Source organism: Medicago sativa, chromosome 6, assembly GCF_051527215.1.
Source record: "Medicago sativa cultivar Bolivia chromosome 6, Bolivia_mono, whole genome shotgun sequence".
In the NCBI taxonomy this organism is placed as follows: Eukaryota; Viridiplantae; Streptophyta; class Magnoliopsida; order Fabales; family Fabaceae; genus Medicago; species Medicago sativa.
In genome coordinates, this window is record NC_140754.1 from 83,395,126 (window position 1) to 83,408,559 (window position 13,434).

The 13,434-nt window shown below is 41.6% G+C and overlaps 2 protein-coding genes across 2 annotated transcripts; both read left to right on the forward strand.

Annotated features, from left to right (window-relative positions):
- The first annotated feature begins 570 nt into the window (after nt 1–570).
- Nucleotides 571–5,493, forward strand: LOC146917461 (uncharacterized). The gene is made up of 2 exons (XM_085719292.1): nt 571–1,477; nt 3,840–5,493. The coding sequence occupies exons 1-2, from the start codon at nt 1,057–1,059 to the stop codon at nt 5,255–5,257; spliced, it is 1,839 nt and encodes a 612-aa protein (XP_085575418.1). The 5' UTR covers nt 571–1,056; the 3' UTR covers nt 5,258–5,493.
- An 85-nt stretch (nt 5,494–5,578) lies between these two features.
- On the forward strand, nt 5,579–13,175 carry LOC146917462 (uncharacterized). Its single transcript, XM_085719293.1, has 2 exons — nt 5,579–9,313; nt 9,574–13,175. Exons 1-2 carry the CDS (start codon nt 5,700–5,702, stop codon nt 13,037–13,039), a joined length of 7,080 nt encoding a protein of 2,359 aa, XP_085575419.1. The 5' UTR covers nt 5,579–5,699; the 3' UTR covers nt 13,040–13,175.
- The last annotated feature ends 259 nt before the right edge of the window (nt 13,176–13,434 follow it).

Here is a 13,434-nt window from a genome sequence, read left to right on the forward strand (position 1 = left end):
TTTATTTCTTATTTTTAATATAGTTTGCATTATTTTTTCTTTGAAAATTTAGCCCCACATATACCAGAAGTTTGGATCCGCCCCTGTCGTCGCACCACCATCAATTTAATCTACATGATGACGGCGGCAGATTTGGATTTTGGGTGTGGAAGAAAGGAGTACGGCGGTCTTGTAGTGTGAACTGTGAATGGAAGAAGAGATGACGATTTTACATTTTGTTCAACTAGTTTGATCCATTTCACATTTCCTTCTTGTCGCAATTGTGCACAAGATGTATTACGAAACCCTAACTGTTTTACGTTGGGAATGACATGTTTTGTTGAATGGAAATAATAGTCGCTACTCTCTCAGTCTCATAATAAGTGAGTCATTTGAAGAAGAAAAAATATATTATTTCAAAAAAATTGATCCATTTCACTTTTCATTACAATAATTATTACTTTTTTCAATTATAACTCCAATTATTACTACTTTTATCACTCTCAATTCAATGTATTCTACTTTGCATTTATGATAATAAGAAATACATTAATATTTTACAAGATACTCAAAGCCATCTTTTTACACAGTTGTCATACCCCAATTTTTGACCTAAGATATCACTGACACGCGTCGTTTAACCCTGATTAAGTCTTCGACTTCTCGAAAAAAAATCATTTTAATTCCGAGTCGGACCCTCTTCTCTCATAATTTTTATTTCCGTTTTTTAGTTAAAATTTCCATCTTTTATTCTTTTTTTTAAATCATTTAATTTTAATTTCTTAGTTTAGTCTTTTTTTTATTTATTTCATTTTAGATAAGTCCAAAAGGTCCATTTGTAAATATGCGTATTTATCCTTCTATTTTTAATTTTCTTATTCCCATTATTATTTTTATTTTGTTTATTTGTTCATTTGATAGAAACCCAAAAAAAAATCTGCATAGTCATTTTTATTTTCTTATTATCACTTTCATTATTTCTTTTTCGTTATTTGATAAAATCCAAAAAATGCATATTTATCTTTCATTTTTTATTTGATAAGTCTAAAATTGTTTCAAAAAAAGAAGTCCAAGTTCATGCCTACAGCCTGTCACGCTCTTGCATTCTGTTTCATCCGAATCCGAATCCACGTCCAAATTCATTCATTTTTTTTCATCCTCATCAACCCAGCAACAACATTCTCGTTTTCTCCTCCCCAAGTCACCATTCTTTCTGCAGGTTTTGAACAAACCCAAACCCACAATCCTCACACTATAAATACTAAACCTACACACAGAGTCAAACAGACAGAAAATTGCAGAGAGACGCACGCCAAAACCAGCAGAGAAGAGAAGCCAGAATCGCGCTCAGAATCCAAGCTGCTTCAAACACAACGCGTAGCAGACCGATACAGCCCTCAAACGCATCAACAACGGCGACGGACCGCACCATCGCGCAAACAGCCGGCCAATCTCGAATCCGAGATCACCCAAGTCGTTTCAAAACAGTCGAACACAGGTAAATCATTATTTTTTTTCTTTCGCTTGTTATTTTTTTTCTAAATCTAGGGTCGTACTTAGTTCCCTTTTGAACATTTAAGGTTAGAATAGAGGAAGAAGAGGATTAGAGTAGAAGTAGGAAATCAAAGTAATAAAAAAGAGTTTGTGGGTGTTGGTTACGGCAGCGCCGCTGTTCCTAACGGCCGGCCGCCGCCACTCTTGCCGGTAGACTCATGAATGAAAGAACAGAGAGCTTGAGAGCCTTATAGGAGGACCGAGAAAGAAGAAGCAATATAGGGAGAGCGTGTCTGACTTATCAAGGAAAAGAAAGAGCAATTTCTTGTTGAGAAGAAGTAGAACATGTGATAGAGAGCTTTTTTCATTCTGTAGGGAGGTAGTGAGAGAAAAAATTGAGAAGTGGGAATTGGAGAGAAGCTACAGCCTATATAGAATGAACCGATCCATTGACCCGGTTCGCTTGTGAACCGACCCGGTTCTCTTGTGAACCGGCCAAACCCTGAGGCCCACATGCGCCTCTGTTTGTCCTTTAAACCCAATTTATTTATTTTTATTCTCTGCACACCCCTTTATTACTGTTTAAACCCCCCTCTGCTGCATTCTTTTAGTTCTTTCACGCATTCTTTTTCTTTTCTTCAGCATCATATTTTTTGTTTTTTATTATTATTTATTCTCATGCATATTTTAGGATTAAGGTTCATTTATTTTGTATTTTATTCGTATATCTATTTTCCTTAGTCATTTATTTTATGGCATGGATTTTAGAATGTATGTATATAGGTCTTTTATGTAACTTATTCATTTATTTATTTTCGTTTCTTGCACGTAATTTAGAATGTAAATATAGGCTTTAAATGTAATTTATTTATTTTATCGCAGACCCTAGAATGTAACTAGGCTTTTTGTAATAGTTTAGGTGCATGGGTGCGTGCGTGTGTGTATGCCTCCATATCTCTTGCTAGATTAGGTTAATGGTCCTTGTGGTGGTCCAACGCTACTATAAGGTACCTACGTGTTTATATTTTATGCTCCGTTAGTTTATCATTCAAAAAACAACAAAAACAACACAAAAATATTTTTTAAAACAAACCTTGATCTTAAATCAAGTGACGTCCCTTTTTATTTATTTTCTTAATCAAATGTCAATCAATTTAATTTATTTTGAGTTCATTTTCTAACATTAAAAAACACAAACAAATTCATCTTTGCCGCTTGGCTTTTCCATTTTAAAACCTTTTTCAAACTAATAAAAAACACACAACCAATCAAACGTCAGTTTTTCAACCACGAACTACGTGATTTTGATCCCTCACGGGTACGTAGGCAGAGGACTTTGTTCTTCCAAATCAATAAAATGTAGATAATTAGGTCTTCCTTTTTTTAATCACTTAAAATTCTTTTTTCAAAATAAGCAAGTTATAGCACATTATTTAACTAAAACTAAAAGGTTCCCGTAGAGTACTACGGACATAAAGGGTGCTAACACCTTCCCTTTATGTAACCAACCCCCGGACCCCCAATTTAAATAAATTTTTTCAAAGTCGTGAAATAAAAGTGAGTCAATAAGCTAATCAAATAGCCTTGATCTCCGAAAAATGACGCGACAGAAATGGCGACTTCACTGGGGACCCCCCTAAGTGGGTTGAGCCTAACTTGGTCTTACTTAATATTTGTGCTATAACTTGCTTAAAAATAAAATCAAAAAAAAATAAATAATAAAAGATGGAAATACTTGTGTATACGTTCTCTCTTCTTCTTCCTTCTTTCTTAACGTGAGTGGTGAGATAAGTCCTACACCCGGACTTGAGGGAACTTAAGATAGGATCGGGTATAATCATAGTTTCCATGCCAAGAGTACTCTTCGGTATTGGTACATGTGATAACCCACTCAATGGAGGGATCTTGGAGGTATACTTTTGTCGTCGTGAGTACTCGCGTATGGCATGTTACTTTCAAGTGACCGTCGAAGTTGAGAACCTTTAGTCACCTTTAACCCATCTTGGCCTTTTAGGACGTAGTGCGGTGGCTAGTCGAGAGTACTCTCGTATTGGTTGACACGCGATACTACACCCAAACGAGACTAACCGATGAATATTGTTGGAACGAGAGTACTCTCGTCGCCTAACAAATATTCGGACGTGGTTGAAAACTTTGGGAACCTTGATAGAACCCTTGTTACATGTGCGAATGGAAACCTTAGTCCTTACCAAATGGCGTTGCTATCCCTAAGCTCCAACATTGTATATCCTGAACCTTATCATGTTTCCTTGCATAATCATACATCCATGCATTCATTCATGAAAACTTTTTCCATTCATCAAAATATTGAAGGACTTATATTAGTTTTATTGTAAACATTGTAGATATGACTTTTAAAACAAGGAAGCTTAAGCAGTATAGCTTCAGGAAGCTTGATCTTGTAAGGTTAAGGGATCTAGGGAATAAGGTGAAATGCTCGGACCGTTTCCATCAGGACCATGGGAATCTCCTCGGTATTGTCAGGATGAAGGTTGACGAAGGACTCCTTGGCACTTTTGTTCAGTTCTATGACCCAGAGTATCATTGCTTTGGTTTCCCAGAGTTTCAATTGGTTCCCACTCTAGAAGAATATGCTTTTTGGATTGATCGACCAGTGCTCAACCAAGTACCTTTCAGTGGTCTTGAAAATCCTCCCAAATTCTCAACCATCGCCGAAGCTCTCCATTTACCAACTACAGAAGTGAAAGACCATATTACCACTAATAGCAAACTCTTAGGTCTCCCTACCAAGTTCCTTTACGAAAAAGCCGACTATTTCTACAGAATGTCCAGTGCTGACGCCTTTGATGCCATCCTTGCCTTACTCATTTACGGCCTAGTGCTCTTTCCCAACTTTAACAACTTTGTCGACATCCATGCCATTTCAATATTCCTTTCAAAAAACCCTGCTCCCACTTTGTTAGCCGATACCTATCACTCCATCCATGAACGTACTCTAGCGGGTCGTGGACTTATCAAGTGTTGTGCACCATTGCTCTATAGATGGATTACCTCTCATTTACCCCGAACTCCTCGTTTCACCACCAACCCAGATGGCCTCCGTTGGTCAGAGAGACTCATGGCCCTTACTCCAAATGAGGTGGTGTGGTATGAACCAGCTTACGACAAGGGAACCATCATTGATAGCTGCGGGTTATTCAACAATGTACCGCTCATGGGCATGTATGGAGGAATTAGTTATAATCCGGTCCTTGCTAGACGCCAGTTTAGACTCCCCATGGAAGGAAAGCCTCTCAGCATTCATCTGGAGAACATATATTACCACAATGAGAGTGACATTGCGGGAATGAGGCGTCAAATTGCACGAGCTTGGCACGCCGTCCGGAGGAGAGACAGAGGCCAGTTAGGAAAGCGGACGGGGGCCGTCCATGCAGACTATACGCAATGGGTTATTGACCGATCCACTGACTTTGGAATGCCTTATAAGCTCACCAGGTTCTTGTCCGCAACTACTCCAGCGCCACCCATGCCGATGACCCTTGAGACTGAAAGGGAATATCAGAAAAAGATAGCTGAGTTGATGGAAGAAAATGCAAGAGTGACAGAAGAGTATAAAGAAGTAGTACGCGAGAATGAATGTGTAATGGGCCTACTGGAACAGAAGGATTGGGATATCAGCGAGTTGAAGAAGGAAATTGTTAGATTGAATGAAGAGAAGGAGGCCATAATTGGCCAGATCCCGGGACATAAGAAGAAACGAAGTGCTTTCTTTGCCAACACATGTTCTTATCCGTCTCCCTAGAATGATCAAGGTTTCCTCCAGAGTTGTTTACTGTCTTATGTCTTATTCTTTATATTTGTAAGTCTATCCCTTGGCTAGGTTGTTAGAAAGGGAATTATCTTGTAAAGTTTTATATTTGTAAGTCTATCCCTTGGCTTGGTTGTTAGAAAGGGAATTATCTTGTAAAGTTTTATATTTAGGGAATTATCTTGTAAACGCTTTATTTATTATTAATGTTTAGGTTGTTTGTTTACAAATTTGCTTTTATAAGTCCTTCGGTAAATAAAATGTGTCTGTTTTTGCATAAACATCATGCATCATTTTGCATTCCATAAATTCAAATCCAGAGTCTCACACAAGTTTTCTTTTCCAGAAAAAGGTCAGCCCGTTTCAAAAGGTGGCCCCACGTATCATCTACAGGCCCACCCGCACTATCCACACTCGAGCAAACGTTAAGAAGAAGATGGATTATCTCGAACAAGAAAATCGAGTGCTCCGCGAAGAAATGTCAACCATGCAGACTAAGATGGATGAGATGGCTGAAATGATGAAGACAATGGCAGAAGCACAGGCTCGAGCTCAAGCACAAGCTGAAGCACAGGCTCAAGCGCTCGTTCAAGCACAAGCTCAAGCACAAGCTCAAGCTCAAGCACTGGCTCAGGCTCAAGCACAAGCTCAAGCACAATCTCAGGCACAAGCACCACCGCCTCCTCCTCCAGTCAGAACTCAGGCCGAAACCTCCGCCTCTGCAGCTGCCTCTGCTACCCCTGGATGGACAATATGTGCGGACACTCCGGTACACTCTGCTCCGCAACATTCTGCGCCTCGGTTCTCGCCTTTCACTGCCGGCGAAATACTCCGTCCCATTGTGTGTGAAGCTTCAAGTTCTATGCCGGAAGGCCGTTCTTGGGGTGTGCCAGTGTGCCTCAGTGAAGTATTCCGCCCTATCATGACCGAAGCCCCGATGCCTACTCGCCGAAATGCAACTCATATTCCTCCACCTCTGGTAGGAGCTCCTCCAGCCGCTATGACCTATTCGGCTCCGGTGATGCATACCATTCCACAAGAAGAAGAGCCCATCTACCATTCAGGGGATATGGAAGCCTATGATAGAATGAATGACTTGCAGCAAAAATATGATGAAATACAGCGAGATGTGAAAGCCCTCCACAAGAAGAAAGTATTTGGGAAGACTGCTTATGATCTCTGTTTGGTGCCAAATGTTCAAATACCCCACAAGTTCAAAGTACCAGACTTCGAGAAGTATAAGGGAAAATCCTGTCCTGAGGAACATCTAACAATGTATGTGAGAAGAATGTCTGCCTATTCCAAGGATGATTCAGTCCTTATCTATTTCTTCCATGAAAGTCTGGCTTATCCTGCCTCAAAATGGTACATGAATCTAGATAAAACAAATATCCAAACTTTCCAAGATCTGTGTGATGCTTTTGTGGAGCAATACAGTTACAATGTGGATATGGCCCCAGATCGAAGTGACCTACAAGCTATGACTCAGGGAGACAAAGAAACATTCAAAGAGTATGCCCAGCGGTGGAGGGATGCCGCTGCCCAAGTCAGCCCGCGCATAGAAGAGAAGGAGATGACCAAGCTCTTCTTAAAAACTCTCAATCAGTTTTATTATGTGAATATGGTCGGAAGTACTCCCAAGGACTTTGCTGAGATGGTTGCTACGGGTGTACGGTTGGAAGAAGGAGTCCGAGAAGGACGTTTAGTAAAAGAAGGGACATCTGCAAGTGGGACCAAGAAGTCTGGGAATCATCTCCCGAAAAAGAAAGAACAAGAAGTCGGTATGGTGGCCCATGGGAGGCCTCAACAAAATTATCCAGCCTATCAACACATTGCTGCCATCACACCTGCTACTAATACCATCCAACCACCAAATGGCCAACCTCAATTCTCACAATATCCACAACAACCTCAATTCCCACAATATCCCCCACAACAATATCCCCAACATCAACAATATCCTCAACAACAACAATATCTTCCACAATATCCCCAACAACCGTACCAACAATATCCTCAACAACCCTACCAACAATATCCCCAACAACCATACCAACAATACCCACAACGACCATATCAACAACAACAGCCTCGACCACAGAATGCCAAATTGCAAATTGACCCAATTCCCGTGACATATGCAGAGTTACTCCCAGGGTTGCTCAGTAAGAATTTGGTTCAACTTAGAGCACCTCTTCCAGTGCCAGAGAAACCGCCAGCATGGTATAAACCTGACCAGACTTGTGCTTTCCATCAAGGGTCCCCAGGTCATAGTATTGAAGATTGTTATGCCATGAAGAATGCAGTTCAGAGGCTGATCAATGAAAAGAAGATAACCTTTACAGACTCAGCGCCAAATGTTCGAACCAATCCGTTACCAAACCATGGTACCACAACTGTCAACATGATCGAAGATTGCCAGAAGACTCATCTCATCCTGAACGTCCAACACATCCGGACACCCTTGGTCCCTATACATACCAAGATGTGTCAAGCATCTCTCTTTGAACATGATCATGCCGCTTGTGAAATGTGTCTTCTAGATCCTCAAGGTTGTCAGAAAGTAAAAGATGATATTCAAGGACTTTTAGACCAAGGAGAACTTGTTGTTGAAAGAAAGTGTGATGATGTATGTGTGATAACTTCAGAGAAGCCTTTGGAGATATTCTACGACAGTCGAAAGTCAGTTGCTGCTCCTCTAGTGATCTGTTTGCCTGGTCCGATGCCTTATGCTTCTGAGAAGGCCATTCCTTATAAGTACAATGCCACTATGATAGAGGACGGTCGTGAAGTTCCAATACCACCTTTGCCGTCTGTAGGGAATGTCGCTGAAGTCAGTAGAATGCTAAGAGATGGGCGTATTGTTCCTGTGGTGCTCCCAAAGAAAGCTAGTGCTCCGGTAATCGAGGAGACCCAAGTTAAAGATCCCAGTGCAGTTAAAGATATCGGTCAGTCTAGTGGGACCAATGCAAATTCTGAGATTGATGAGATTCTCAAGCTAATCAAGAAGAGCGAGTACAAGGTGGTTGATCAGCTGATGCAGACTCCATCAAAGATATCCATAATGTCGCTACTGCTGAATTCTGATGCTCACAAGGAGGCTTTAATGAAGGTCCTGGAACAAGCTTTTGTGGACCACGATGTGACTGTAGGTCAATTCGGAGGAATAGTGGGGAACATCACTGCATGCAACAACTTGAGTTTCAGTGATGAAGAGCTTCCGAAAGAAGGAAGGAACCATAATCTGGCTTTGCACATATCTGTGAATTGTAAGACCGACACTTTGTCAAATGTGCTGATAGACACCGGTTCGTCTCTAAATGTGATGGCCAAAACAACGTATGACCAGCTCTCTTACAAGGGTACACCTTTAAGACGAAGTGAGGTAATGGTAAAAGCTTTTGATGGTTCGAGGAAGGATGTCCATGGGGAGGTGGATCTGCCTATTACGGTTGGGCCGCAGATTTTCCAGATCACATTTCAAGTGATAGACATCCGGGCATCATACAGTTGCTTGCTAGGTCGCCCGTGGATTCATAAAGCTGGGGCAGTAACCTCTACATTGCACCAGAAGCTGAAGTTTGTGCATAATGGGAAGCTGATAACTGTGAATGGGGAGGAAGCCCTGTTAGTAAGCCATTTGTCGTCTTTCTCTTTTATCAAGGCCGACAGTGTTGAGGGGACGTCATTCCAGGGACTTGCCGTGGAAAAAGAGAATACCAAGAAGAGTGAAGCATCTATTTCCTCTCTAAAAGATGCTCAGAGCATAGTACAAGCTGGAGGATCTGCAAGCTGGGGGAAGTTGATAGAATTGCCAGAGAACAAGCGTCGAGAAGGTCTGGGTTTCTCTCCGTCAACTGATTTGCCTTGGAATATCGTCGTGCCAGCAAGAGATACTTTCCACAGTGCGGGCTTTATTAATGCCCTGTCAGAAGCCAATGATATCATTGAAGACAATCCTGAGGGGATACCACGAAGCTTCGTGACTCATGGAGGGTCTAGCCACAATTGGGTCGCTGTAGATGTTCCTTTCGTTGCTCACTTGTCCAAGTAATGCATTTGTTTTTATGCTTTTTCAAAAAAATCCTTTCGCCCCGCCCCAAGCGAAAGTGAATTTATCTAGGGCCATTTGCTTCAAAAAATTATCATCAATTAAATAAAAATGTCGTTTTGTTCCCGACTTTTGTTTTATTTTTTTTCTTCTTTTGTGCTTTTTTCTGAAAAATGGTAATACAAAGAACCAAAAAATATGATCACCTTCGAAAAATCTGCATTTACTTATTTTCTAAAATCATCAATCATATGTGCAGATTAAACATCAATGAACCCTTTGAACAACATAGCCCTATGATCTCTCCCAACTTTGAATCCCCTGTGTTTGAGGCGGAAGAGGAAGAGAATGAAGAGATTCCCGATGAAATCTCTCGGCTACTTGAACAAGAAAGAAAAGCCATTCAGCCTTATGGGGAAGCAATAGAGGTGATCAACTTGGGTACTGAAGAAGACAGGAAAGAGGTCAAGATTGGGGCATCACTTGAAGCAAGTGTCAAGAAGCGAGTGATAGAACTTCTCAGAGAATATGTTGATGTATTTGCTTGGTCGTACAAAGATATGCCAGGCCTGGATACTGATATTGTGGTGCACCGTCTGCCGTTGAAGCCTGAATGTCCACCAGTCAAGCAGAAGTTGAGAAGAGCCCGTCCTGATATGGCCCTCAAGATTAAAGAAGAAGTACAGAAACAGATTGATGCAGGTTTCCTTGTCACATCAGAATACCCGCAGTGGCTCGCCAACATTGTGCCTGTTCCGAAGAAGGATGGTAAAGTCAGAATGTGTGTTGATTACCGTGATTTGAACAAAGCTAGTCCCAAAGATGATTTTCCACTACCTCACATTGATGTATTAGTTGACAACACTGCAAAGTCCAAAGTTTTCTCCTTCATGGATGGTTTCTCCGGTTACAATCAGATCAAAATGGCACCAGAAGATAGAGAGAAGACATCTTTCATTACCCCTTGGGGCACTTTCTGTTACAGAGTAATGCCGTTTGGGTTAATAAATGCAGGTGCTACTTATCAGAGAGGTATGACTACTCTTTTCCATGACATGATGCACAAAGAGATTGAGGTTTATGTAGATGATATGATTGTCAAGTCAGGTACTGAAGATGAGCATGTCGAGTATTTGCTGAAGATGTTCCAACGACTGAGAAAGTATCAACTCCGTTTGAATCCTAACAAGTGCACCTTTGGCGTCAGATCCGGAAAGCTCTTGGGCTTCATTGTCAGCCAGAAAGGTATTGAAGTAGATCCCGACAAGGTCAGAGCTATCAGAGAAATGCCCGCTCCACAAACAGAAAAACAAGTAAGAGGGTTTCTCGGACGACTGAACTACATCTCCCGTTTTATTTCTCATATGACTGCAACATGTGGGCCGATATTCAAGCTACTCCGCAAAGAGCAAGGTATTGTGTGGACAGAAGAGTGCCAGAAAGCCTTTGACAGCATCAAAGAGTATTTGCTAGAACCGCCAATCCTTATCCCTCCAGTTGAAGGAAGACCTCTGATCATGTACCTGACTGTGTTAGAAGATTCTATGGGTTGTGTACTCGGGCAACAAGATGAAACTGGAAGAAAGGAGCACGCTATTTATTACTTAAGCAAGAAGTTTACTGATTGTGAGTCTCGATATTCCATGCTCGAAAAGACATGTTGTGCTCTAGCTTGGGCTGCCAAACGCCTTCGTCACTATATGATTAATCATACTACTTGGTTGATTTCTAAAATGGATCCGATCAAGTACGTCTTCGAGAAAGCTGCAGTAACAGGAAGAATCGCCCGGTGGCAGATGTTGTTATCTGAATATGACATCGAGTACCGTACCCAGAAAGCAATCAAAGGGAGTATCATTGCAGATCATCTAGCTCACCAACCAGTTGAGGATTATCAGCCTATCAAGTTCGACTTTCCTGATGAAGAGATTATGTATCTGAAGACGAAAGATTGTGACGAGCCGTTATTCGGAGAAGGTCCAGATCCTGAATCAAGATGGGGTCTAATCTTCGACGGAGCTGTTAATGTTTATGGAAGCGGAATAGGGGCAATCATTATTACTCCTGAGGGTGCACATATCCCCTTCACTGCCAGACTGACATTTGACTGTACAAACAACATGGCAGAATACGAAGCATGTATTATGGGTCTCGAAGAAGCCATTGATTTGAGAATCAAGATCCTCGACATTTATGGTGACTCAGCCCTCGTAATCAATCAGATCACAGGAGAATGGGAGACTCGTCACCCCGGCTTGGTCCCCTACAAAGATTATGCAAGACGATTACTGACCTTCTTCAACAAAGTCGAGCTACACCACATCCCTCGTGACGAGAACCAGATGGCAGATGCTCTCGCTACCCTGGCTTCGATGTACCAAGTAAATCGTTGGAATGAAGTGCCTTTGATCCGTATCAGACGTCTTGAAAGACCTGCTCATGTGTTCGCTGCTGAAGAAGTTGTTGATGACAAGCCATGGTTCCATGATATCAAGTGTTTCCTTCGGAGTCAAGAGTATCCACTCGGGGCATCCAATAAAGATAAGAAGACTCTAAGAAGACTGTCTGGCAATTTCTTCCTGAACGGGGACGTCTTGTATAAAAGAAACTTCGACATGGTATTGCTTAGATGTGTGGACAAGCACGAGGCTGATTTATTGATGCATGAAATACATGAAGGCTCCTTCGGAACTCATTCAAGCGGGCATGCAATGACTAAGAAGCTATTGAGAGCAGGTTATTATTGGATGACGATGGAAGCTGATTGTTACAAACACGCCAGAAAATGTCATAAGTGTCAGATCTATGCCGATAAGATTCATGTGCCGCCGACTGCACTCAATGTTCTTTCGTCTCCCTGGCCTTTCTCTATGTGGGGCATTGACATGATTGGAAGGATTGAACCAAAAGCGTCAAACGGGCACCGCTTCATTCTAGTGGCTATTGACTATTTCACCAAGTGGGTTGAAGCAGCATCATATGCTAATGTGACCAAGCAAGTGGTGGTCAAGTTTATCAAGAATCATATTATCTGCCGCTACGGTGTCCCTAACCGGATCATTACAGACAATGGGACAAATCTAAACAACAAGATGATGAAAGAGTTATGTGATGATTTCAAGATTGAGCATCATAATTCTTCGCCTTACAGACCTCAGATGAATGGTGCTGTCGAAGCTGCAAATAAGAACATAAAGAAGATCGTCCAGAAGATGGTGGTGACATATAAAGATTGGCATGAGATGCTTCCCTTTGCATTACACGGATATCGTACTTCTATACGCACGTCAACAGGGGCAACTCCTTTCTCTTTGGTATATGGTATGGAGGCTGTACTTCCTGTAGAAGTTGAGATTCCTTCAATGAGAGTTCTGATGGAAGCTGAGTTACCAGAGGCTGAATGGGTCCAAAGTCGGTATGATCAATTGAATCTGATTGAGGAAAAGCGCATGACTGCCCTGTGTCATGGTCAACTATATCAAAAGAGGATGAAGCAGGCTTTTGACAAAAAAGTTCGTCCCCGTGAGTTCAAAGAAGGTGATCTTGTGCTCAAAAAGATTTTTACTTTCCAACCAGACTCCAGGGGCAAGTGGGCGCCTAACTATGAAGGTCCATATGTTGTCAAAAGAGCCTTCTCCGGTGGTGCCATGACTCTTCAAACCATGGATGGTGAAGAACTTCCACGTACTGTAAACGCGGATGCAGTCAAGAAATACTTTGTCTAAAAATTATAAGAACAGCTCGGTAAGTCGAAAACCTGAAAGGGCGGCTTAGGCAAGAATGAGCGTCTCGGTGGACTGAAAACCCGAAAGGGCGGTCCAGGCAAAAGTTAGAGACATTAAACAGAAAATCATCCTGATAGGCTGAAAACCCGAAAGGGCGGTCTATGCAAAAATTAAGGATAAAAAGAAAAGACAAAGTAACTGCATCCAGTCTGGCACAATCCACTTGAGACATACTTGCTATCAAAGAATCTCCAATCTGAAGCATTAAAAGCAGCGGAATTCAAAGTTGTTAGAAATTTAGGGTTTTCAAAGTACCTCTCCATTTTAAATTACCATTTTTCAAAATTTTGTAAAGGATCTATGGAGTCTCGCCCTTGGCTGGCCACCATTCAATC

Bases quoted from the DNA above. Each gene is read 5' to 3' on its own strand.
- LOC146917461 (XM_085719292.1), top strand. From the start codon at position 1,057: ATGCCTACAGCCTGTCACGCTCTTGCATTCTGTTTCATCCGAATCCGA. The intron at 1,478-3,839 runs GTAAATCATTAT...TAAACATTGTAG, and splicing joins TTCAAAACAGTCGAACACAG to ATATGACTTTTAAAACAAGG.
- LOC146917462 (XM_085719293.1), top strand. From the start codon at position 5,700: ATGGATTATCTCGAACAAGAAAATCGAGTGCTCCGCGAAGAAATGTCA. The intron at 9,314-9,573 runs GTAATGCATTTG...TCATATGTGCAG, and splicing joins TTCGTTGCTCACTTGTCCAA to ATTAAACATCAATGAACCCT.